This window comes from Musca autumnalis, unplaced genomic scaffold (assembly GCF_047663935.1).
Source record: "Musca autumnalis isolate F117 unplaced genomic scaffold, ASM4766393v1 scaffold_1, whole genome shotgun sequence".
Taxonomy (NCBI): domain Eukaryota; kingdom Metazoa; phylum Arthropoda; class Insecta; order Diptera; family Muscidae; genus Musca; species Musca autumnalis.
In genome coordinates this window covers 139746110-139770271 of record NW_027411644.1, presented here as the reverse complement: position 1 = coordinate 139770271, position 24162 = coordinate 139746110, and the positions used below count along the sequence as shown (strand labels likewise).

The following is a 24162-nucleotide window of genomic DNA, read 5'->3' as shown; positions in this document are numbered from 1 at the left end:
TATACAAACATTGGTTTGTATCCACAACATGCACGGGAATCAACTCACACAATCGTCACCCATGAATGTTGCTCCATCTATATCCCCCAATAAAACTTTGTCCAAATCAAAAACTTCATCGAATAAATTAGGCCAGAAATCTTGCTGCCCAATTTGTCCTTACCAGACCCATATTCTGGGTCTCTGCCCCCGGTTCAAAGAACTTTCGTTAGAGGACAAATTCTCGATTAGTAAAAAGTATAATTGTTGAATTATTTGTTTAACACGTGGTCTTGGTTTTCTACTTGTCTGCCAGATCCTCTTCCAGTAAACCCAAATAGACTTGCTACTTGGTGCTGACTTATATCCTCACATTATTGAAGTTGAACCTCCTAAAGTCCTTTTAAATTCGTTGCTTGGCCAAAAATCTATTTTCGGTTACCTTCTTACCGGCTCAGTTTCTCCTGTCCTCAGCACTTAATACCGCACTCGAGATTGAAACTTGAAATCGACCACTAACAAATTTATAAAACACTAGCAAAATGCCCGCTACTTCGTATGCGGAAAGGATATAAAAAACAAATAAACAATATATAATATGGAAATGACAAACACTGAAAATTTGGTTGCAATAACACCAATTTTAATCAATATTTATTTTTATCTTAGTACTGTACGTACCCCTTAAGTTCGATTTTCAAAAAGATCAGCCGTATCTCACCATTACACATTAACAGCGAGATCAACGTTGAACACTAATACACACCCTAACTCCAAAAAATAAAAATTCCAGCACTGTTCCTACACCCAAAAACAAATTGAGTACCATTAAGTAATTTTCGTATACTTATGGTACGTATTTCGACGACATATCTCAGCCATACACGGACATTAATACAAAATAATTACAGTAAATTCCATAATAATTACAGTAATTCCAAATCTCAAGATTCCAGCTGTATCCGTTCGTCCAATTCCAAATTATACCAAACTTAGTATCAAGTCGAACTCTTCGTACCCATAAGTATGATTTTCCAAAACTACCTCAACCCTTCACTTTAGTAGTAATCTTACTTCCAAATTTCAGGATTCAAACTCTATCCTTTAAACCAAATTAAAATTTTACTATATTTAGAACCATTTAGAATTTTCGTACCAATTTTCAAAACTTCCTCAACGCAACAGGGCTACAATAATCATACTTTCAAATTGCAGGATTCCACCGCTATCCGTTCACCTACATACAAATTGTATGAAATTTAGTACCATAAGCTTGCTTTTTCAAAACAACCTGAATCCTACTCTTCGACTGTAATCGTAAATCCAAATTTCAGGATTCCAGCTCTATTAATTCACCCGAATCCAAATTGTATCAAATTTAGTACCATTTCTTTCCCAAACAAAAATTTCAGGATTCCAGCTCTACCCGTTCACCCAAATCCATATTGTACCATATTTAGTACTATTTAGTACTTCTCGTACCCATACGTACGACTTTTCAAAATTTCCTCAATACTACACTTATACAGTAATCTTAATTCCTAATTCCAACACTATCCGTTTACTAAAATTCAAATTGTACCAAATTTAGTGCTTTCTGTACCCATAAGTACGAATTTCCAAAACTACCTCAATTCTACTGTCCGGCGGTAATCTTAGTTCCGTTCATCCAAATCCAAATTGTACCAAATTTAGTACCATTTAGTACTTTTCGTACCCAAAGGTACGAATTTCCAAAACTATCTCAATACTACACCCCTACAGTAATCTTAATTCAAAACTTTAGGATTCCAGCTCTATCCGTTCACCCAAATCCAAATTTATTACTGCTCGTAATCATAAATACGAACTTCCAAAACCATATCCTTATTTCAACGCCATTTCCCAACCTTGATTCCCATACCAAATTTGAAGATTCTAGCTTTATCCATTAAAAATATGCAATTGGTACCAAATTTAGAAACTTTTAGTACTTTTCGTACACTTATAGGTCGAGTTTCTAAATACCCTTTGGTACATCTTCCTAACTCTCCATCAATGACCACTCGTTCAAAATTTCAGAATTCTAGCTCTTCGCGTTTGCCTAATACAATGGATTCCATATTTAGTACACTTTAGTACTTTTCGTACCTTTCTACGCCGAATATCCAAAAACCCCTTTACACAAAAACAAATTGTACCAAATTCTGTACAATTCGATTTTCCAAAACAACCTTAATCCTTCACTTAAACAGTAACCATAATTCCAAATAACAGGATTCCAGCGCTATCCGTGCACTCAAATCCAAGTTGTACCATTTGGTACATTTCGTACCCATAAGTACGTATTTCAAAAACTACTTCCATCTCAATCTTATACTCCAACAGCAGTCTGACCGAATTCCAGGATTCCAGCTCTATCCGTTCCCCCAAATCAAAATTGTACCACAGGTAGTACCACTTAGTAATTTTCGTACCCTTACTACCTCAGTCCTACACTCCAATAGTTATCCTAATTTCAAATTTCAGGACTCAAACACTATCCGTCACCCAAATCCAAATTCTACCTCTATAGCCTACCGCGAACGGGTTGCAAATTCTAACTCTTTTCGTTTACTAAAATTCATACTATAAATTAAAATAAATAAAATTAAAATACTAAAAATCAGGATTCCAGTTCAATCCGTTCATTCAAATCCAAATTGTACTAAATTTAGTACCATTTAGTACTTTTCGTACCCATAAGTACGAATTTTCAAAACTACCTCAATCCTACACCCCACCAGTAATCTCAATTCCAAATTTCGAGATTCCAGCTATTATCCGTTCACCCAAATCCCCATTGTATCAAATTTAGTACCATTTAGTACTTTTCATACACATAAGTACGAATTTCCAAAAGTTCTTCAATCCTACACTCCAACAGTAATCTCAATTCCAAATATCAGGATTCCAGCTCTATCCGTTCACCCAAATCCCTATTGTACCAAATTTAGTACTATTTAGTACTTTTCGTACACATAAGCACGAATTTCCAAAACTACCCTCATATCTCAATCCTACACTACAACAGTAACCTTAATTCCAAATTTCAGGATTCCAGCTCTATCCGTTCACCCAAATCCCTATTGTACCAAATTTAGTACCATTTAGTACTTTTCGTACACATGATTGGTAATTTTCCAAACCATTTCCTTTTAGAAGCACCACTTCCCAACTTTGATTTCCATACCAAATTCCTATATTCCTGGGGCCTATTATTGATTTGTTCCCCTAATGTTGTCTTCAACATCAACTCATTTGTTCAACAAACCCAACATTATTTATTGAAAGAGTTTTTGTTTTAATTTTAAATTGAAAATCAAAATTTTTACAAATGCATCGTTTGTAATCATTTTTTCTAACTGGATTTTAACGAATGAAAATCTTTTGTGCGACACCTGTTATGTGAAAACAAAATCAAAATCGGTTTATACCATTATCACCAACTGCGACATCTGTTGCAATGGAAGATAACAAATGTCTTGTCTTTCTATTATTTAGTGGTTTACGATAAAATAAGTGCGCCTAGAAGTAAACTACAAAATTTGAAATTATGGGTGATCGTTTACGGTATCATGAAATTATAGCATTGTTAATTTGACACATGTCTTGCAGAGGGCCAACTAAGTGGATAAGTACGTAATAATAATGAAAAATAAGGATTTTTGTTGTTGTTATTTTTTGTGGTTCCAGGACGAATTTTCTAAAACCCGGCCTTATCTCGCACATTTGCATCAACAGTGACCCACTGGTAAAATTTCAAGCTCCTACCTTTAGCCGTTTTGGCTGGGCGTTGATGATGAGTCAGTCAGTCAGTCAGTCAATCACTTATCACCAAGCTCATTTATATATATAGATATTGCTCGTACTACTTATGGAATACTGAATATTTAAATGACTCACCTACATAGCACAATTGAATCTATCGTATATCGAAGTTATTACCTTGATAACATTTAACTAACATTTAATTAAATTTTATTCCAATTTTGTGATAATCATTATTGTTGTTTGACGAGAAGAAGATGTTTTATATTATTCTTTTCACCTTCACTGCTCATCAATCGTTTCCTTTGCTATCGTTGAAGAAGCCTATGGACTTCTCCTGCCTCACCTAAACATTTGGTACTTCGAGCCAATCCATAGGACTTATTCAACTATAACTCAGTTACCGATTGTTTAGCAGTGGAGGGAGAAAAGAATAAATAAAAACAAGTAAGCCAAGGCTATAGTCGAACGGGGCCGACCATGTGATACACTACACCTTTACCATTGGGAACTAGCTTTTCACAAATTAACATGTCTTAATGGAAAAAATAAACTTATTGTAAGAAATAACTTTGTGGATTCTGGTACCGTATCACACCAAGCTTAAGTAATAATATAATAATTATTTCACAAACATCTCAGAATGGACAAGGGAGACTTATCTTATATCATCGAGTGAGTGTACCGCGATTCATATTCGCTCAATGATATGGGACCCACAGCTTATCTCCGAGTCTGACACCTTGTGTGTGTATAAAAATTCAATTGGAAAATTAAAACTTTAGGGCACCATGTAATTTGCAATAATGCAAAAACTGGGAATAGGAAAATGTGGTTCTCTACACAAAACACATTATATATTAAGTAGTATACCCGTTATCTAGCAGGCACGTGATTGCAGTTTGCATCAGGGGGAAGATCAGTAGTTCTATGTAGTCTACTTTACCGGCATATGCCCTCCAGGAAATAAAATATAGACCAAAAATATTTTTTTTTGTATATTTCATACAAAAATAATGGTCCATTTCACCCGCTAAATAATATCAGATCATCATCCAAAATTGTAATCATTTTCTTCTACCTAAACTCTTACCTCGTGCAAACTTTCGTGATTATTGAGCCATAATTGCGAACTCTAGCGTGATTATGATAACACCACAAACAAATAACTGGGTATATTAGACTGTAACTCTGTTATCTTATCATGAACACCAACACAATTGAAATCAATAGAAAGGTCAAGCGTTCCTCTTCCAAGAATAGCTCACTTGGCCGGAATGTCTCTTCCAGGAAAAAAGTTATAAGGTGTATATTAAAAATGTTCACAATTTTCACACAAAAGTTGTGGTCCATTTACCGCTCTAAATATTATCTGATCGCTATCTCAAATTGCAAGTTTCTTCTTTGTCATATACTCTTATCTTATTTAAAATTTCGAGGCGATCGGACTATTATTGCGACCTACAGAGCAGCTACAAAATCGGATAAAAATTATGTTTTTGGTCCATTTCACCCGCTAAATATTTCACAATCATCACCAATTAATATAGCGATCTATTCTGATGTGAAACCGACCTCCATGCCAAATTTCGTGACGATCGGTCCATAATTGCGGCCTGGAGTTTGATTACAATTTATAATGGACAGACGGACACACGGACGGACGGACACACATCTCAAAATTGCTTTATCTCGCCGGGATATGAAGATTGGTACACCACATTGGTGGTCTCCGACGAATATTTCGCGGTGCTACATGAATTTTTACCAAAACAAACTTATAATACCCTTTCCACATAGTGGTGTAGGATATAACAACCAGTATTAATTCCTAATATAAATATGATTGACATTTATTTGGTGTATTTGATTTCTTACAACAACAAAGATTACCTTGTAATCTGGGGTGGCGAGGCCTGTTAGTAATAACAAGTTCACCCTTTGCAATCTGGGGTGGCGACAGAGGCCGTTTAGTAAACGCGAGGTCCTTCGGTTCGTACGCGATAAATGTACTCTACGAAAGTTGGTCGACAAGTGAACGCAGAGATTCTTGCAATCGCAGAGGATTGCAGTGGTCGCAGAGTATCTGAGTAGATTTATACTACTACAATCGCATTTTCCAATGAGAGAAAACTCAACAACCACTGCTCGTTGGCATCTGCCCTCTACGGTGCCCGCAGAGGGAACGTGCAGAGGAGGTCCTGATGATGTCAATCAGAGTCCGTGATCGTCTGAGGTCTGGAAGTTGAGTTGAAACGTATCAAACTTATACAAATCCTTAAACAAATATGTTATATTTACTGCAATGGAAAACTTCCATGTAATCGGTGTGGTACCTCAGTCCGTTCATCTGTTGAAATGATGGTAAAGCTTTCAAAGTACATTATGTAACTATTAGGACTTAAAAACTATATAAAACGTAGGAATTTTTTGTATTGTAGATGGATCATATCGGTTCATGTTTTGAAATAGCCACGACACTTCCACATTTCCGGTATTTTGTGCTTCGTGGACTGTTGTGGAGGTACAAACTATTCCTGCATAAATTTTTCGATAAAGCTCCAGTGCTTTATCGAAGCACCAATATAATGGTATTGCCTGATGTTCTTCGCAAACCTTTTTTTTCAGAAAATTTGTGGCCCTGTTTATTTAAGCAAAATCATTGTCATTTATATAAAGTTGATAGATGTACTTTCCGATTTTCTGACTCGCGGATAGGAATATGTGAATACATTCCACAACAACATAAAAAACATTTTTATCCTTACTAACGGTTACAACATATGACACTAACAACAAAATGTTTTTAGTTACCCAATAATCCATAAAAATCGTTGCGTTACCCGAAACCACTATTAATCTTTTTAAATTTGGCTAGCTTTTATTTCATCCTTTCTTTAAAATGCAAATTAAAATGATTGTCGTATCTAAAATATTGTTTAACTTTCAAATATTGACAAACCTAATCAAAAAATATGTTTGTGCACATATTTACATGGTTCGCATAAAAAATTAATAAAAGAAATGCAAAAACATAAATCAACAATAAAAGATCGAAAGAAACCCGCCTAGATAATTATTTTTATTTAATTGCAATTTTTTCGTCTGTTTGAGGCGATGTTTTAGGTTTTATCCTTTTTTGTCATAATGCTATTCCGAATTGATGCGAATTTAGAATCAGTTCAGCCGTTCTTGAGTTATTAGCTTAGTAACTAACACCATTTCCTCGTATATATAGATAAAACATAGTGTTAGTTTCTCTTCTTTTTGTTCGTTTATTTCCTTATAAATTTCTTATCTGCATGTGCCAACGTACGTACCATGGTTTCGGAGTCGAGGTATTTTTGGCTCGACTCCGACTCCAGACGAGTTTTTTTCACGACTCCGGCTCCGACTCCGGGTCGACTCCGGGAGTGAATTCCTATATCACTAAAAATTATTTAGGCGGATTAGGATTAAAGCTCAAAAATTTGCGGGGATATCGATAGATAGAACTTTTTTATCACACTAGCCTACGAAAAACACAATATCGCTGTAAAAAGGGCCACTAGGAAAACCTTCGGTGAAAATGTCCAAAGGATCCTCGAACAGACCCTTAACCACACAAAACTGTTGAACATTTGTGTGGGTGGTACCACAAGGATTGGACATAGAGGGCCCAAATTTGAACATAAGCTAAGTTTCGACATATTTAGAGATCCAAAGTTTGGACCAAGTCGGTTGCTACGTCGATGATAAATCGCGCGTAGCATTTTAGCGAATATTTTCTAACTTTTGTGGAGGAGGTAACGGAAGGAGTGGACCGATATAACGCATCTTCGAACTTAAACTAAGTTTGAACAAAATATTACGAAAGCCAAATTTGGACCGAATCGGTTGATCCGTTCGAGAGTTATCGTGCGCTCCAGCCAGTCAGACAGACGGACATAGCTAAATCAACTCTAAATTGTCTGTAACACATTTCGTTCAAACATACTTGGGGTCTAACATCATTTTTTCGATGAGGCACATTTTGCCGATATGAAAGTGTATATACCCCACGGCGTGCCTTAACCAAATTTAAATGGAAGGTGCTTACACCTGGGAAGTTTTTGCAGATTCTGAAACTACAATGCTCATAGATGAGAAATATCAAGAAACAAAAAAATCGCCGGAGGGATTTTCAAATAAATCGCGATTTAAGTCCACATATTTAGGGGTTCTTTAGGGTTTCACGATTTTGCGTTGAAACCGTGAGTCGTATGTAAATGGGCCTAAAGACCTTTATGATATTTTCGTAGGTTTTACCGTTTTTGAGATATAGAAGTACAAATTGAGACAATGCACTGACTCTATCGCCTCCTTATAAAACAATGCCATTACAGCAATTTTCCAAATTAAACTTATATATCTTGAAAACCGTACAACCTAGGAAAAAATAAATCATCCAATCTTGTAGAGAATTTTCACAGCTTCAACATTTTCATTAGCCCCATTTTGATATGACTTGCGGTTTCCAAGCAAAATCTTGAAGACTTAAGATAAAAACCTAAAAGTTTTAACTGAACCTCTATATCTCAAAAATGGTAAAACCTACGAAAAAACCTAAATGTCATTCTTGTAGAGAATTTTCACAGCTACAATATTTTCTTTAGACTCATTTCGATACGACTTGCGGTTTCCAAGTAAAATCGTGAAAACCTGAAAAATCCTAAAATTGTGAATTTTGATCGCGATTTATTTAAAAATCCCTCCGCCGATTTTTTCTGTTTTTTCAGTTTTCTTATCTATGAACATTGCTGTTTCAGAATCCGCGAAATCTTCCTATGTGTAAGCGGTTTTCATCAAAAGTTAGTTAAGGCGCACTGAGCATGATATTGTTTTATAAGGAGGCGATACAGTCAGTGCATTGTCTCAATTTGAACTTATATATCTCAAAAACGGTAAAACCTACGAAAATATCATAAAGGTCAATCTTGTGGAGAATTTTCACAGCTATAACATTTTCTTTAGGCCCATTTACATTGGACTCGCGTTTTCCATGCAAAATCGTGAAAACCTAAAGAACCCCTAGAAATGTAAACTTAAATCGCGATTTATTTGAAAATCCCTCCGGCGATTTCTTCGTTTCTTGATATTTCTCATCTATGAGCATTGTAGTTTCAGAATATGCAAAAACTTCCCAGGTGTAAGCACCTTCCATTTAAATTTGGTTAAGGCGCACCGTGACCCTCGTTAGCATAAATGCTGAGGGTATAACAAGATGAGAATACCAATAGACCTTTGTGAGAAGACCAGTAAGACTTCTGACGAAAGAGGTTAAAGGTCCAATCTTAATTCGATTGTCATAGAACTTTACTTTTGTAAAGAATCAATTAGATCAACAAAATAAGGATGAATAGACTACACTTCAGAGGATAGTAAATATCCCGTGAACTGTCCTTTAACTTAGTATAATATACCGTTTGCATATATGTGTTCTTTTAAAATAAATAATGATTTTTTAAAAAATGTTCTTGTTCCAAATTTAATATTATATTTCTATAACGTGGAAAAAATTTCGGCCGGAGTCGGAGTCGAGTTATTTTTTTCGACTCAGACTCCGACTCCCACTCCAGCAAAATTGCTCGACTCCGACTCGTAGACTCCGACTCCGAAACCCTGGTATGTACCACAGATGTTGTATGTAGCTATGTTGGAAATTGTTGTCATCAGGCGAACAACAATGCCTACACACAACAGTGCACCCTTACAGTAAGGTCACACGAGTGTAATATACTAATGAATAATATACTACAGTATACACACCATTGTGAATTTCATCCGTTGTGTTGTTCTGTTTTCTTTTCTTTATAAGCTCTGTGAAATGTGAAATAAGGGCATCTATCATGACTGCTTGCTGGGAAAAAATTTGCATGAGCTTCGAAATTTGAATGCCATTTTCCACTATATCAAACTGTAACAAATAAGAAATAAATACTCCTTTTAAGTTGTTCACTTTATTATAATAGTTTATGGTTCCGTTTTATTATATTTGTGTTGTTGTATATATCGATGCCTTACTTCCTCAACCCCGTAACTTAAAAAAATACAACTTTTCAGGAGAGACTAAAAACGATTTATCTTTTGATACATCGGTGTTTGGGTAAAAGTGTAACAGGCAATTATTAGGGAATTGAGTACATCTATGCATATTAGTAGGAATAATATGCTAATCTTTTTTAGTTAAGGCATGAAACGCATTTATTGAGATACGAGTTGAGGCAGTAAATAAAATCTAATCTTTGGGGGCCCATAACAGCAAAAGTGAATGTGATAGCGAAAAACGTAGAGTTCTGTAGTCCCAAGGAAATATTCCGGACAAGGAACTATTGGAACTATATCCGGTTCTTGCATTTATATAGTTCCTTTATTTCATATAGTTCCAGTCGTGCATTTTTATAATTCATTTTCTTCATTTCATTCCCCACTCACTCACATTCTGTTCCTTAACCATTCAGATGCGGCCACATTGTTAAATAAACGTAAATCACATCCTCGTTACATCGCTTAAATTTTTTTATTTTTAAGTCAATTCATCCACCAAAAAATGAAAACAAAGAAAAGATTCAACCATGCACACAATCAGTAACGTAGATACTAAATGTCATTATTCCGCTTTTATTGTCCACTTACCTCCATATAGACTGTTGATTTTATGGTAAATGTTGCATATGCAGTGGTAAGCACTCAGATGGTTTGCGGTTCAATCCCTGACCAGAACATCAAAATTTTCGGCGGTGGCAAATCCCGTCAGTGTAATATCGGCTTACATTTCCACAGTTGTTCAGCCATGAAAAACTTCACTGAAAAGTGGTGTCGTAAAACATGCCGTTCGGACTCGGCGATAAGAAGTAAGTCCACACCATTGAGCCAACATTAATTGGCGTGCACTCATTGATAGGGGAGAAGTCCCCCTTGTCCCTTAGGGGGTGTTGTGGAAACATGTGTATGTATGTATTCCACTTGTATCCGTTCACCCAATACCAAATATTCTATATTTAGTACCATTTAGTACTTTTCGTATATATTTGTCCACATTTCCAAATTACTTCCTTACATAAACCGATAATAGCATAATAATTTTTATGATTTTAACTTTGTTCCTTCGTATAATACAAGTGGTACACTTTTAATACTTTTAGTACTTATCGTAAACATATTGTTCGAATTTCCCGTCCCTGTCCCAATTTTCAGCTCAGAATTGCATTTATAGGAAAAACTGTTTGTACATTTTAGTAATTTTCTCTTACAAACACACCTACACATCAATAGAAACCCTCACTCAGGATTTCAAGGCTCTAGATTTACCTGTTTCGCCTCGACGATGATTACCAGTAAGTCACTCAAATAGTACAAATTATAGTACATTTAAGGGCCTGTTTCACTATGTCGAAAGAAAATGAATGCGAACGAAAAACAACTAAACTTTGCTTTTCATGGAAATATTGACTTTGTTTTTGCTTCGAAACAACTACAAAATTAGAAAATCATACACGAGGTTAGTAGTTTTTCTTTCGTTTTCATTTTCGTTCGACATAGTGAAACAGAATGTAAGTTCTTTTCATAACCATGCTATTACGAATTTTCAAAAACCCAGCCAAATCGACCAACTACTCCCCTAAACCAAAATTCAAGATCCTAGGTTCCGCCGTTTCGCCTAGGCATTGATTGTCAGTCAGACATCATTGCTCAGGTATTAAGATACGTGTTTAAGGCAGTTATGAAAATAGGAATGAACGAGATACGAGAATATATTTTGTTAATATATAGAGAACCGCGACAACGTATTGAGATAATAAGTGGTTGCAGTAATAAAACACACAAATAGCAATCGTTTGATATGAAAAAGTCGAAATCGCATATTTTTAAGATACGAGGTTGAGGAAGTAATGCATCGATATTCAATAATTTTATCTTTTTTATTTTTTTATCTTTTCGATTTTGGTCTATTAAATACTAGGGTTGGGATAAGTAATAAAAATCAATAATCGATTTTTCGACTTTTCGATTTTGGTCTAAAACTAAAAATGCGATTTTTCGGTGTCGCGATTATTTCAGTTGTACTTTAACTCTACTTTCGACTTTCAAAACTGACTGTCAACGTACTATTAGCACAATATTTTGGCAAAAAAAACTTATGGTTTTGTTATATTCAGTTATGGGTATTTTACACGTTATGTTTTTTACATATGGGTTGTAACTTTTTATATACAAAATGTATATGTAAAATGACAACAGATATGTAAAAGAGCATATCGTGTAAAGTACCCATAAGACTTTGGTATGAACGAAATAGACCGCGATGATTGTCAGTTTTGTTGGTCACTGTGTACTAGGCTTAAAGTCTATGGGCAAAGTCGAACACAAAATAATCGATTATGCGATTTTCCCTCCAGCCAAAAGTCGACTTCGACTTTTAGAATTCTAACTGCAAAAAATCGATTAATCGAAATCGACTTACCTATCGCTAGAGCCTAGTCCGCGTTGCTGACCCATCGCTTTGTTTTCTATGGTCTTTATACATTCCAATTCAAAATAGGTATTTTCTATTTCACTTTTTCAGTCCATTTATCAAGAGATTTTATCTGTAATATTTCTGTTAGTGTTGGGCAATCTCGTTCATTGAGCGGATCGTTCCTTTTCATTCGGTTCAAAAAGATCCGTGTCGTTCACTTCGTTCGTTGTTTCCTTTTCTTTCAATAAAACATTTCAGTCTATCATTTTCTTGTGAATATCGTTCGCTCTCTGCATAAATAGTAAATTTTTCGTATATCCTCTTTCCATTCAATACAGCACTGAAATTTGTGCAAATGTTATTTTTGGTTCAAAATGCATTGACATTATTTCGATATATGCATCCCGCTTATATGCATCCCCCCCTTATAAGCACTTGAACTTTGGTCATCATTCTTTCATTTTGGCTTAAAAAAAATCGTTTATATGGACCGGCTCATAATAATTTGGATGATAGTAAAATTTTTCATAGGCGTTAAATATAACAAGCATATACGTGAAAAGAACAGTTAAATGGAGAAAAACTTGTCAAGAAATCTCAATATAAAGCGCAAAATGAACAGGCAGTCTTCGAAATGCATTGGTTTGGAGCTGTTTTTTCAGGCAATATGCTCTTAGAGAATGCTGAGCTAATTGCAATAAAAATAAATAAGCCATTTACTCCATCTGTTGTCGGAGAATAATGAATTATATAAAAACGATTGTGCAGAAAATAAGATTTCCTTTAAAAAAAGAAGTTTTAAGTTTAATAAATATTATTCGTAAGGCTGTAATGCCAACCAATAAATTTCTTCATTAAATAAAAAACATAGAGCAATTCTATTTTAGACAATGTACAGGCAAAATTAACGGACTTTTTATACCCTCCACCATAGGATGAAGGGTGTATTAACTTTGTTTTTCCTTTGTAAATCATTGAAGTAATCACTTGCAACACTATAAAGTATAGCTGAAGCCAAAGTTAACCCTTTTAGAACACGCGACTCGTGATTGTATATTATACAAATTAAATACTTTTGGATAAAATGAAATGTTTTTGGACATGGCAAAAAATATTGGCCTTAAAAGATAATTTGCGTGGAAGCTGTGGCTATATTTATGTTAAAAAAATTGTGAAAATGGGTTGAAGCCACCATGTCTTTTTTTGTTTTCCCTCGATTTGTGAGTAAACCACACTTCTCTCGAGTTTCCTGTCAAAGTAAAAGCAGAAGCAAACTAAATAAGGATCATCTCACTAATGTATTACTTTTCAAAATTTCGTCTGCTTCTACCATTAAATGATGCTGACATTTTGAAGCCAGATTTACAGTGTTTTTTTTTAAATTTTCTTCTAATTTCATTCCGCAAACAGGTTATTCAAAAAACCATATATAGGATTGTAGTACTTGCGATTCTGAGTTATTTGATATGAATATTGTGAATGTAGTCTGCACAGATTCATAGAAATCTGCATCCATATGCGAAAATTTTGTGCGAACATTTTTCTAAAAATCGTATTTTTCGGGCCTAATTTTAACAATTGTCATTCGATTTATTCGTATTTGATTGCACATTTTAGTTTTTTACGTTCCTGATCTAATAAATCATTCCCCGTGAAAATCCATCTACTAAAACGCGAGTTACAAGAAATTCCAAAGTAGAAAAATCATCTAAAATTGTTTTTGGAAATATGTATCGCGTAGTTTGTCACGTTTTCTACGGTTCGTTTCCACTGCAATGAAAAAACTAGTACAGCATCTTCGTTTTAGCGGAAATAGAGATTTGAAAACTTCACTGATAAGGGAGCTACATTCATTTTATCCGAAAAAATAGTGTGTGATGCTACATCCACGGTTCTTGATTGATCGCCTTGAAATAGATATATTTCGATATAGATTTTCATGGTGAACACTGAAATCGGACAAAAATTGTATGCACTTTGCGCAAGTTAGCGATATTTTATAGGTTTTTTAGTGCTTAGATGCAGCCGATGCTACATCTTAGCCTCCAAATTAAATTTCGAAAAATGTATACAAATTAAAAGATATGGTATTGCTGTACATGAAAATCACATGCGGACAAAATGATTTTGATAATTACGCGATTTACACGTATTTTAAAATTCATATAAATTAAAATGGGTTATTTGACCTCTGTTTCCATTTCAGAAGTTTTGAGATGTATTCTCATCAACCCAGTTACGTTCCCTAATGAGAAAGCCTTAATATGAATGTCAATAAAGCAAAATCCGTCTATTTTATTGGGAGATTTAAGCAAAATGAAGGAAGTATTTCTATAGATTTTTCCAATATTTTCTACTACATAATTCATGTGAATAAATATTTTGTCAAATAAAAAAATTCTTTTTTGGCCAAAATATGTGCTTATTTTGGCTGTAACATCAAAACTATAACACCAATATGTACGATTGTAGTCTCATTTGATTCGCCGTGAAGTTTTGATCCACAACACATTTTTAGTTAATTTTATGACCACTAAATGGGCCTTAATTTTGAAAAAATTTGACTTATATTCAATAATTTACCAATTTTATGTACATTCCGCGAATTCTGTGTAACATTTTGCAGGTATTATGCAATCTACTAGCTGAAGTCACTTCGAGAGAACTTTTTTATAACAATTGTGCTCATTGAAATAATTAGCGTTTTTATAATATTTTCTTTCTTAAAAGGCGAAATAAAAGCGCCATAACTTTTGTCCGCAACAACCAAAAATTGGCTCGCGACCAGATTCATACTGGGAATTTTTTTCTTAACCTACATATCAAAAAAAAAATGTATTCTTTTTTTCTGAAATGGAATATGAAATATTTGACAATATTCGTGATATGCTCTGTTCCAGAAACTGCAAGAAGCTACTATTTCTTACTACGATAACATTTTTTCCTTTATGTTATCGGAAAAAATAGTAAAAATTAGTAAATTCTTGCAGTTCTGGAACAGACCAATAAATATTCTTTATCAGGGTAAAATTCGGGTTCGATCTATGCATATCCATTCCTCTTTCTGTGGTAATCACTCTAGCATCCACAAAAATAGAGATTGAATGCTGAAATTTCGGAAAGATGAGTCTTTTGTTTGCTGTTCGAATTTTGGTATAGCCCGCATATAACGGTACCATCCGATTTTATGTATTTTGACGTTTTCAGCTACATTTTCAGACCGAATTAGCTATAATTTGGTATTTATGGCTCCTAGTGGTGAAAAAACTTATCTATCCAAAATTGTGTACATAAGCCCATGTTTTGGAATAGCCCCAAATAAAGTTGCCGCCCGATTTCAGATATTTTCAAACTTTTAGCTGACCGAATTAGCTAAAATTAGGTATTTGGGATTCTAAGTGGTAAAAAGACTTCTCTTCCTAAAATTGTGGACATTGGTGCTTTCGTAACAGCAAGAAAACTAATTATTCTATATAAGTTCAGACTATTTTATGGTTCGGCCCAGCCGAACTTAACGCTTTTTACTTGTTTAAGAATAAAAATAATTACGTACCTTCTCTCTTTAAATATACGAAACTTCTATTGATATCTGAGCCTAATACTACACAAAGAAGTGAGATGTTTTCTTAAAAATGAAATGGTTTCTTTTTGATTGATTAAAAACTAATAAATTGCAATTTTAATGAAAATTTGTATATGGGGAATTTTTATATATGCACCGATAGTGCTTATAAACGGGATTTCGATATATGAATCCCCCGCTTATTTGAACTGCTTTGCTTGCATTTCCCACAGTGCTTATATCCGGGAAATACTGTATAGAAAAACTAATTTTTATTTGAAAATAATATCAATATATTTGTTGTGGTGTATGGATGCCAAATGTCCGGGGGAAAGGAACACTTCATGAGCCGATGAATAATTCAGATGACGTTTGTTTTCTTCTTTGCTAGTGACTTAAAATGGTAAAAGTGGTAAAAGAGAAAAGTGTCGAAATTGCTCAAAATTGCTCTCTCATGGACATTTTTACCAGAAAAGTAAAGGAACGGAAAAATGTTAGATCTGGTAGCAATGTCAAAAAAAAACGTAAAAAAATTAATTTTCGTCTTTTATTTCACAGTTTTAAGTTTAGTTTTGTCAGCGTTCGACTTTTTTTCTGTTTTCGTCCATTTTTTCTTCATTGTGAAATAATCGTAAAACAAAAGTCGAAATTCGTCGGTTGGCTGTGGTAGAAGAGAAAGGCATATGTGCTCTCTCTCTCCTCTCTCACTCTCTTAAAAATTGCTGCCAGTTTTGCCACTTTTTGGGGTTAAGAACGCTCTGCAGGTTAAAAATGGTAACAAATGGTAAAAATGGTAACCTCAGGTAAGTAAAGGAACACAGCTTTTAAAAGACTTTAAAACAGTAGGTAATTATTTGGGAATTATTAGAGATTTTTGTGGGATTGTAATGACTGTTGTGGTTTGTGTTTATTTGAATATAAACATTGCAGTATGTCTGCAAGAGATTGTTTCCATATTCGATTGTACTTGTTTTTAAATATGTTATATTGGTAAGAATAAGTGACAGAAATTCATTTTATTATTTTATGAGTTCATTTAGTTAATTCGAAATGTTTGGATGTCTTAAGATCTAAGATTTATAAAGTAATTGGAATTGGTTTACATTATTCAGTATAACCCAGTTTAGTATTCTAAAAGTTGAGTGGTGAAAAGATAAAACGAGTGCGAGCTTTATTTTAGTTATGATATGTACCGTTGATAGTCCAACCAAAAATTGTATTTTGGGCAGTTGGTTGGCCAGACCGAGAGTATAAGTCAACACCCATAATTATGACGACTGTACCAGATTTGTAAAATCCGTTGTCTGGTAGCAGTAAATTTTTGAATTTTGAGGTGATAGAATTTTGAGGTGATAGATAGTGGTAAGGATTTTGCTGGAGTGTGAATAGAAAACCTACGATTTACACGAAGAGTAGTTTCTATTTGCATACTGGGACGGAGGACATGGTAATTGGACAAATTGTTTCGTCCCTCAAAGACAGTGTAGTCAATCGTAAGCTATTGACGGTTTTTGAGGCAATACAGCTGAATTTGGATGCAGAGTCTAAGATATACCTTAGTTTGGAAGTGCCGCTGGGGCTAATTATGTTGACAACTACCGTTGGTAGAAGTGTGACGACGTTTTGTTTTAGAATTGAGGACAAAGACGTGTTTGGTCCTTTATTTGTTGGTAGTGTTCTGGTTCCTCCGAAGTACTATCATCGCAGAAGGTCGCCGATCTCGGCTCTTAATTTTGGAGTTGATATGTAGCAAAGTATGGTGGGGGTTTCGACAATATTTGCATCCGGTCGTCGTAAAACACGTGTTCTGGGTGTGTGTGCGCCCGACAGTTTGGACAATACCCGTACATGTTTACTGTTTGGAGTCGCTTAGTCGCATTCATATCCAAGAATTCCTTGTATTTTCTTAATGGGTTAGTACGCCTACATATTCGACACTCATAGCCATGTTTATTGGATTGGGATCGCTTTTTGGTTTCATCGGTACGCATCGCAGCTAAGGTAGAAAGGAGTTACAAGGTCATTGACAAGTTCGTAGTTAGGGATATGGTTGTATAAGTTTGTGAATGTGAACTATGTGTCAGTTGGCAGAACAACCAGTTTAGTAATGGGTCTCATTATTGTACCCCTCTGAGTCGCTATTTCAACTACAGGGACACGGTGCTCAGATCCAGAATGAACTTTAGAGATTCTTCCCAGATGCCATAGATTGGGTAGTCGATTTTTATCTCTTACCACAACCATCATATTTTCTTTCAAGTCATCGCTAGAGCTTTTCCATTTATAAGGTTTATGTAATTTCTTGAGGTATTCTTTTTTCCAACGGTTGCAAAAGTTATTATGGATTACCTTCAGTCGCTGCCATCTATTGATCAGAGATATAGAGGACTCTTAAATGTTTGGATCTATTGGCGCAGGCAAAGGGGTTCCGATAAGGAAATGCCCTGGCGTTAGTGCGGAAAGGTCAGGTGGCTCCTGAGAAATGGGAGATAGAGGACGCTTCTATTCTTGAGCGCAATTTCTGGAATTCTTCGTAGATATGTTTACAATGGAAGGCTATCTTACGGAAATGGGACTTAAAACTTTTCACTTCGGCTTCCCATAGTCCGCCAATGTGTGGAGCCCCGGGTGAAATAAAGTGCCATTGTGTACCTTTATGTGCGTAATTGGATTGGATAGCTTCTTGCGAGGTTCGGAGAAAATCTTTGGCAAGTATTTTGGACGCAGCGACGAAGTTTGTGCAGTTGTCGGAGTGAAGATGCAATGGACATGCTCTTCTGGAGACAAAACAACTAAAGGCAGCCAGGAAAGTAGTGGCGGACAAGTCCGAAGTTGCTTCTAGGTGGATCGCCTTTGTCGAGAAGCATATCAACAACTTTCACTTTTGTTCTCTCGAGTGCGGACGCGTTTCTATATTCCTCCAAACTCGTAGCTAAATTCCAACAAAACTACGGTATAATCGGCAAAAATAAACCACCAAGTGCATTGTGGACACTTTTATTATATGAAACTACTGTTCTTTCTTTTTATAAAGAAGAACGAAAACTGTGTAACAAAACAAAAATCATATTATTTAAAACCAAACAAAAAAATCAGAAATAAACATAGTTGCTCATTTCATAAGTATTGGTGAGAAAGCGCCATGTCAGTCTCTCCCTTCACTGAGAGAAGATTGAGCTCAAATGGCAAACACCTCTACGTATTTATGACGACTGAGGAACGTGAGAACAAAACATCAAAGCGTGATGACAGTAACTACCTCACAGCAAAACCCCCAAGCCGTTCGAAATCAATGTCTCCGCAGTTGTTAGCAAACAGCTGTAAGCAAACATCATCTAAACAAACAGGTGATGTGGCTACACTAAGGGACAAAACTTCTTTTGCACCAAATATTGCAACACCCGAAGAGGGGAAAAAAGTTCAAACAGGAATGGATAGATACATCCTAGTGACAAAGCGTAAAGCTAGTGCTAGATCCCCAAAAAATGTACCAAATCCGAAAATATCCAAAAATATCGATGGACAAAGTCAAAACCGCTTCAGTATACTAAGTACAACTGAGGAACCTGACGGGAAAGTGGAAAGCGTAAAAAATCAAAAACCTCCACCAATATATCTGCGTGAACAAGCCACCAATGACGTGGTAAATAAATTGTTTCAGGTCCTGGGCAAGGATAATTTATATGTCGTTTCGTTACGAAGGGGAAACTTATGTGAGACAAAAATACACACTCACACTGAGGAATCTAACAAAAAATTAACGGTCTATTTAGACTCTGAAAACAAAAGTTATTACACTTATCAACTGAAAAGTTCAAAAGGTCTTGTTGTCGTAATAAAAGGTATTAACAGTTCAGTTCCTACCGACGACATAAGAAGCGCTTTGCAAACAGAAGGCTATGAAACCAAGGCGATTACTAATATTTTTAATAAGAATAAAACTCCGCAACCAATGTTTAAAGTAGAACTAACATACGAATCTTCTATTATAAAAAAGAAGGGGGAAGTACACCCCATTTACAACATAAGATATCTATGTGGTCGAAAAGTAACTGTGGAAGAGCCACTAAAGCGCAAATACCCCCCACAGTGTACAAACTGCCAAGAATTTGGACACACAAAGACTTATTGCAGGCTGCCTTCAGTATGTGTTATATGTGGAGACGTACACAAATCCGCCTTCTGTCCCCTCCCTAAAACTGAACCTAAATTTAAAAAATGTAGCAACTGTGGCGAAAATCATACTGGAAATTACCGAGGCTGCCCAGTTTTTAAGTACATAATGAACACCAAAATGGCAAAGAATAAACCGAACATTCCCGGAAAAAATCGCACTACACATCCAACAATTAACCCCGCCCCCAGCACGAATAGAAACATCCCTTCTTCATCCAGTAACATTCCTATTCTGCCAAATGTGTCATATGCAAATGCTACACGAAATACTGAAACTATTCCTCCAAAATCCTCAATCGAGAATACTATTAACCAGCTGATGGAGACAATGAATACTTTCATGACGAACTTCCAAAGCATGATGCAAGAACTCATGCGAAATCAAAGCATCTTAATGCAATTTTTGTTAAACCAAAAATGACTCCAATAAAAATATGCTATTGGAACGCAAACGGCTTAAGCCAACATAAACATGAAGTCAACAATTTCCTTCATACCCATAACATCGACATCTTACTTGTATCCGAAACACATTTCGGAACTAAAAACTGCTACAAATCACCCGAGTGGAAGGGCCTGCGGCGGTTCTGCGGTAATTATACGCAACAAAACAAAACACTATCCATTACCAGAATATCGAACTGATCATATCCAAGCAACATCAATTTCAATTGCAGGAACAGATCTAGTAATTTCGGCGATATATTGTCCTCCGAGATATAACATTAACAAGGATCAATTCATAGAGTTCTTTTCAACGCTTGGTAACAGATTTTTGGTAGCGGGAGACTATAATGCCAAACATACATTTTGGGGCTCCAGACTCATCACTCCCAAGGGACGGCAGTTGTTAAACGCAACATCGTCTACGAAACTAGACGTTATTTCAGGTGGAGAACCAACATATTGGCCCTCTGACTTAAACAAAATACCCGATCTGATAGATTTTGCTGTTCTGAAGAACATAAAACGGGAACACATAACTATACTTTCATCCTTTGACCTATCGTCGGACCACTCCCCATCCATTTTGTCCCTATACGAAGCAATACAGCACAACATGACAGATACTCTCTCCCAAAAATATACAAACTGGATGAAGTACAAGAAATATGTTAGTGCACACATGCCGCAAAGTATACGGTTAAAGTCCGAAAATGAAATAAATTCCGCGATTGAAATGTTTTCTCAAATTGTTAATGATGCCGTCAAAGCTGCAACACCTAAACAAAAGAATTACGTAAGAATCGCAAATAGTCATCCTAGAGACATACAGTTACTCATAACAGAAAAACGAAATGCGCGAAGAGAATGGCAAAGGTTTCGATCTCCTGCTTCTAAAAGTAATCTTAGAATATGCGAACGAAGACTGTCAATTGCGCTAAAACAGTTGGAAGAACGAAATCTAGCACAATATTTAGAAAATCTGGATCCACTTGAAAGATCGGATTACAGTTTGTGGAAAGCAACAAGAAACATGAACGGTCCTACGCCAAGAGAATAGCCTATACGACTACCAAATGGAAATTGGGCGAAAAATTCTCAAGAAAAATTAAATACCTTTGCAACGTATTTGGAAACGGTGTTCACCCCAAACCAAGGTACATCTTTGACGCCTGAGCCTGTGATTGAAGACCTAATTCAACATCCAATTCGCATCACACTTAAAGACATTGAATCATCTGTAAAATCTCTAAAGCCCAAAAAAAACCCTGGAGTGATAACATAACAGCAAAAATGTTAAAGGAATTGCCACTATCAGCCTTGAGAGCTTTATTATTTATATTTAATAGCATATTTCGGATTGGTTACTTCCCGTTATTTTGGAAAAAATCACAAATTGTAATGATTCAGAAGCCGGGCAAAGACCCAACAAATGTAAAATCATATCGACCAATTAGTCTCCTTTCGATCCTATCTAAGCTATTTGAATCAATATTGTTAGAAAAATAACACCGTTTATCAATGCAACAAATATTATTCCAAATCACCAATTCGGATTTCGCAAACAACATAGTACCATTGAACAAGTACATCGAATAGTTACATATATCCGAGAAGCCTACGAGAAAAAACAGTATTGCTCAGCTCTATTTATAGACATTTCACAAGCCTTCGATAAGGTGTGGCACAAAGGGCTCATGCATAAAATATGCGAATTACTACCAACCAATACCCACAAACTTTTTAGAAGCTACTTATCTGACCGAACCTTCGAAGTAAAGAAAGACGGCATATTTTCAACTCTAAAATTTTCAACTCCGGCGTTCCTCAAGGAAGCATTCTGGGCCCCCTCCTTTATGTAATATTTACTTGTGATATGCCAACTAGTTCTGACATACATACTTCCACCTTTGCGGACGATACTGCTTTCGTCAGCCTACACGAAGATCCCATAGAGGCATCGAATAACCTACAATCTTACATTAAATTGTTGGAAGATTGGTTAAGCAAATGGAGAATTTCTGTAAATGCAAACAAATGTAGCCATGTAACATTCACGTTAAGGCAACAGTCATGTCCTACTATAAATATATTCAATACGCAAATACCACAATACGAACAAGTGAAGTACCTAGGAATTCATCTGGATCGTAGGCTAACATGGAAACAACATATAGACTCTAAATTAACTCAAATTAAACTAAAGTACAACCAAATGCAGTGGTTAATTGGACAAAGATCTAATTTGAACTTGTCGTATAAAGTTTTGGTATATAAAGCCATAATAAAGCCTATATGGGCATACGGAATCCAACTTTGGGGAACAGCAAGTGCTTCAAATATAAATAAACTGCAAAGAAGACAATCTATTATACTACGATCAATTTCGCGTGCTCCTTGGTATATGCGAAATGCAAATATACACAAAGATCTTAATGTGCTACAAATAGAAGAAGAAATACAGAAATGCTGCAATTCTTACAAAGCCAAACTTATAGTGCATCCAAATCCCCTGGCTCGTCAACTGTTAAACTTCGAAGGACACCATCGAATAAGAAGAAGAGATACACTCCACGTAACGTTGGGAGAGTGAAAAAATAAAAATTGCAAATAAACATAAATGCGAAAAACACAAGTGAGGAATATGCATTGGCATAACCCCATAAGAAATTTATGTTAGGAAAAGATTTGAATACTTATTGTTATTTTCATTTTATTTTATGAAAGATTCAATAAATAAAGAATAGAAATGAAAAAAAAAATATAAATATACATACATAACATTTTGTTATCTTGTATGATCTTCCGGAGTAACTTCTCATGTCGAATGACCCTGTGAAATCTAAGCCTGTATCTAGAAAGCTCGGTTCGTTCCGGCGGTAAGGCAGATGATGATTTGTTTCTGACACTTGTGTTTCTATATAATGCATGGTTTACATTTGTTTATGGCCGTTTTGATGAGGTTCTTTATTCGTATAACCCAATACTGAGTTCGTACAAGTCTAAGAATTAATTGGTTCCCACCATGCAGGGATATTTGGTGAACAAAATTTACTAACAAGCGAGAGTACTGGCAATTACATGGGAGAAGGATAGAATGTCTCTCATCATACAAAAGTACACGAGATGACATAAGTCGCCCACTGATTCTCATGACGCCATTTGTATCGAGGAATGGATTAAGGCTTAGAATTGAACTGGGCGACTTCAACTCCCTTTTGGTTGACAAGGCCATGTATTCTTGTGAAAAGTAGGCCTTCTGAGTCATTGAAATGAATTTTGCATGGATGTCACGCACTTCGGACGAAGATATGGTTTTGGAGTCAGGCTTTGGATTGGTTCTATATTTTTGATGTGTGACGGAAGAAACAATAAAAATAAGCGATCACACGAATTGCTCTTGGAAGAGAGGAAAAGTTGTCTAATATGTCGTCAATGTAGGAGAAATGTACTTTGACAACCCTTTTTTCAAGTTCTTAGCATTTGGTAACCTTGGCTAATTTTCTTCGGAGTTCTATAGCCATTCAGGTCCATTCCACCATAACGTGTCTTCCATTAAGTCACGACTTGCCAAGTCGGCAGGATTATATTCAGAACGTACATGATACCACTGGGATGGATTCAGAACCTGTATGATTGTGGAAATCCTATTTTCTACAAATGTTGACCAAACACAAGGTGGGTTTGCCAGCCATGACAAAACGATCGTTGAATCTGTCCAGCTCGGAATTGACGA

The 24162-nt window shown here is 35.6% G+C and overlaps 1 protein-coding gene across 19 annotated transcripts in view; it reads right to left on the bottom strand.

The window, feature by feature from the left end:
* Positions 1–24162, bottom strand: part of Bili (FERM domain-containing protein 8 Bili) — a 1367054-nt gene that overhangs the window by 155890 nt on the left and 1187002 nt on the right. For 14 of the 19 annotated variants that reach the window (XM_073956031.1, XM_073956086.1, XM_073956042.1 and 11 more), the window contains one exon: positions 9556–9703. The exons of the other annotated variants lie outside the window; for them this stretch is intronic. In XM_073956031.1, the coding sequence (XP_073812132.1) occupies positions 9556–9703 (148 nt within the window). The remainder of the gene's footprint in view (positions 1–9555; positions 9704–24162) is intronic. 19 annotated transcript variants of the gene reach the window in all.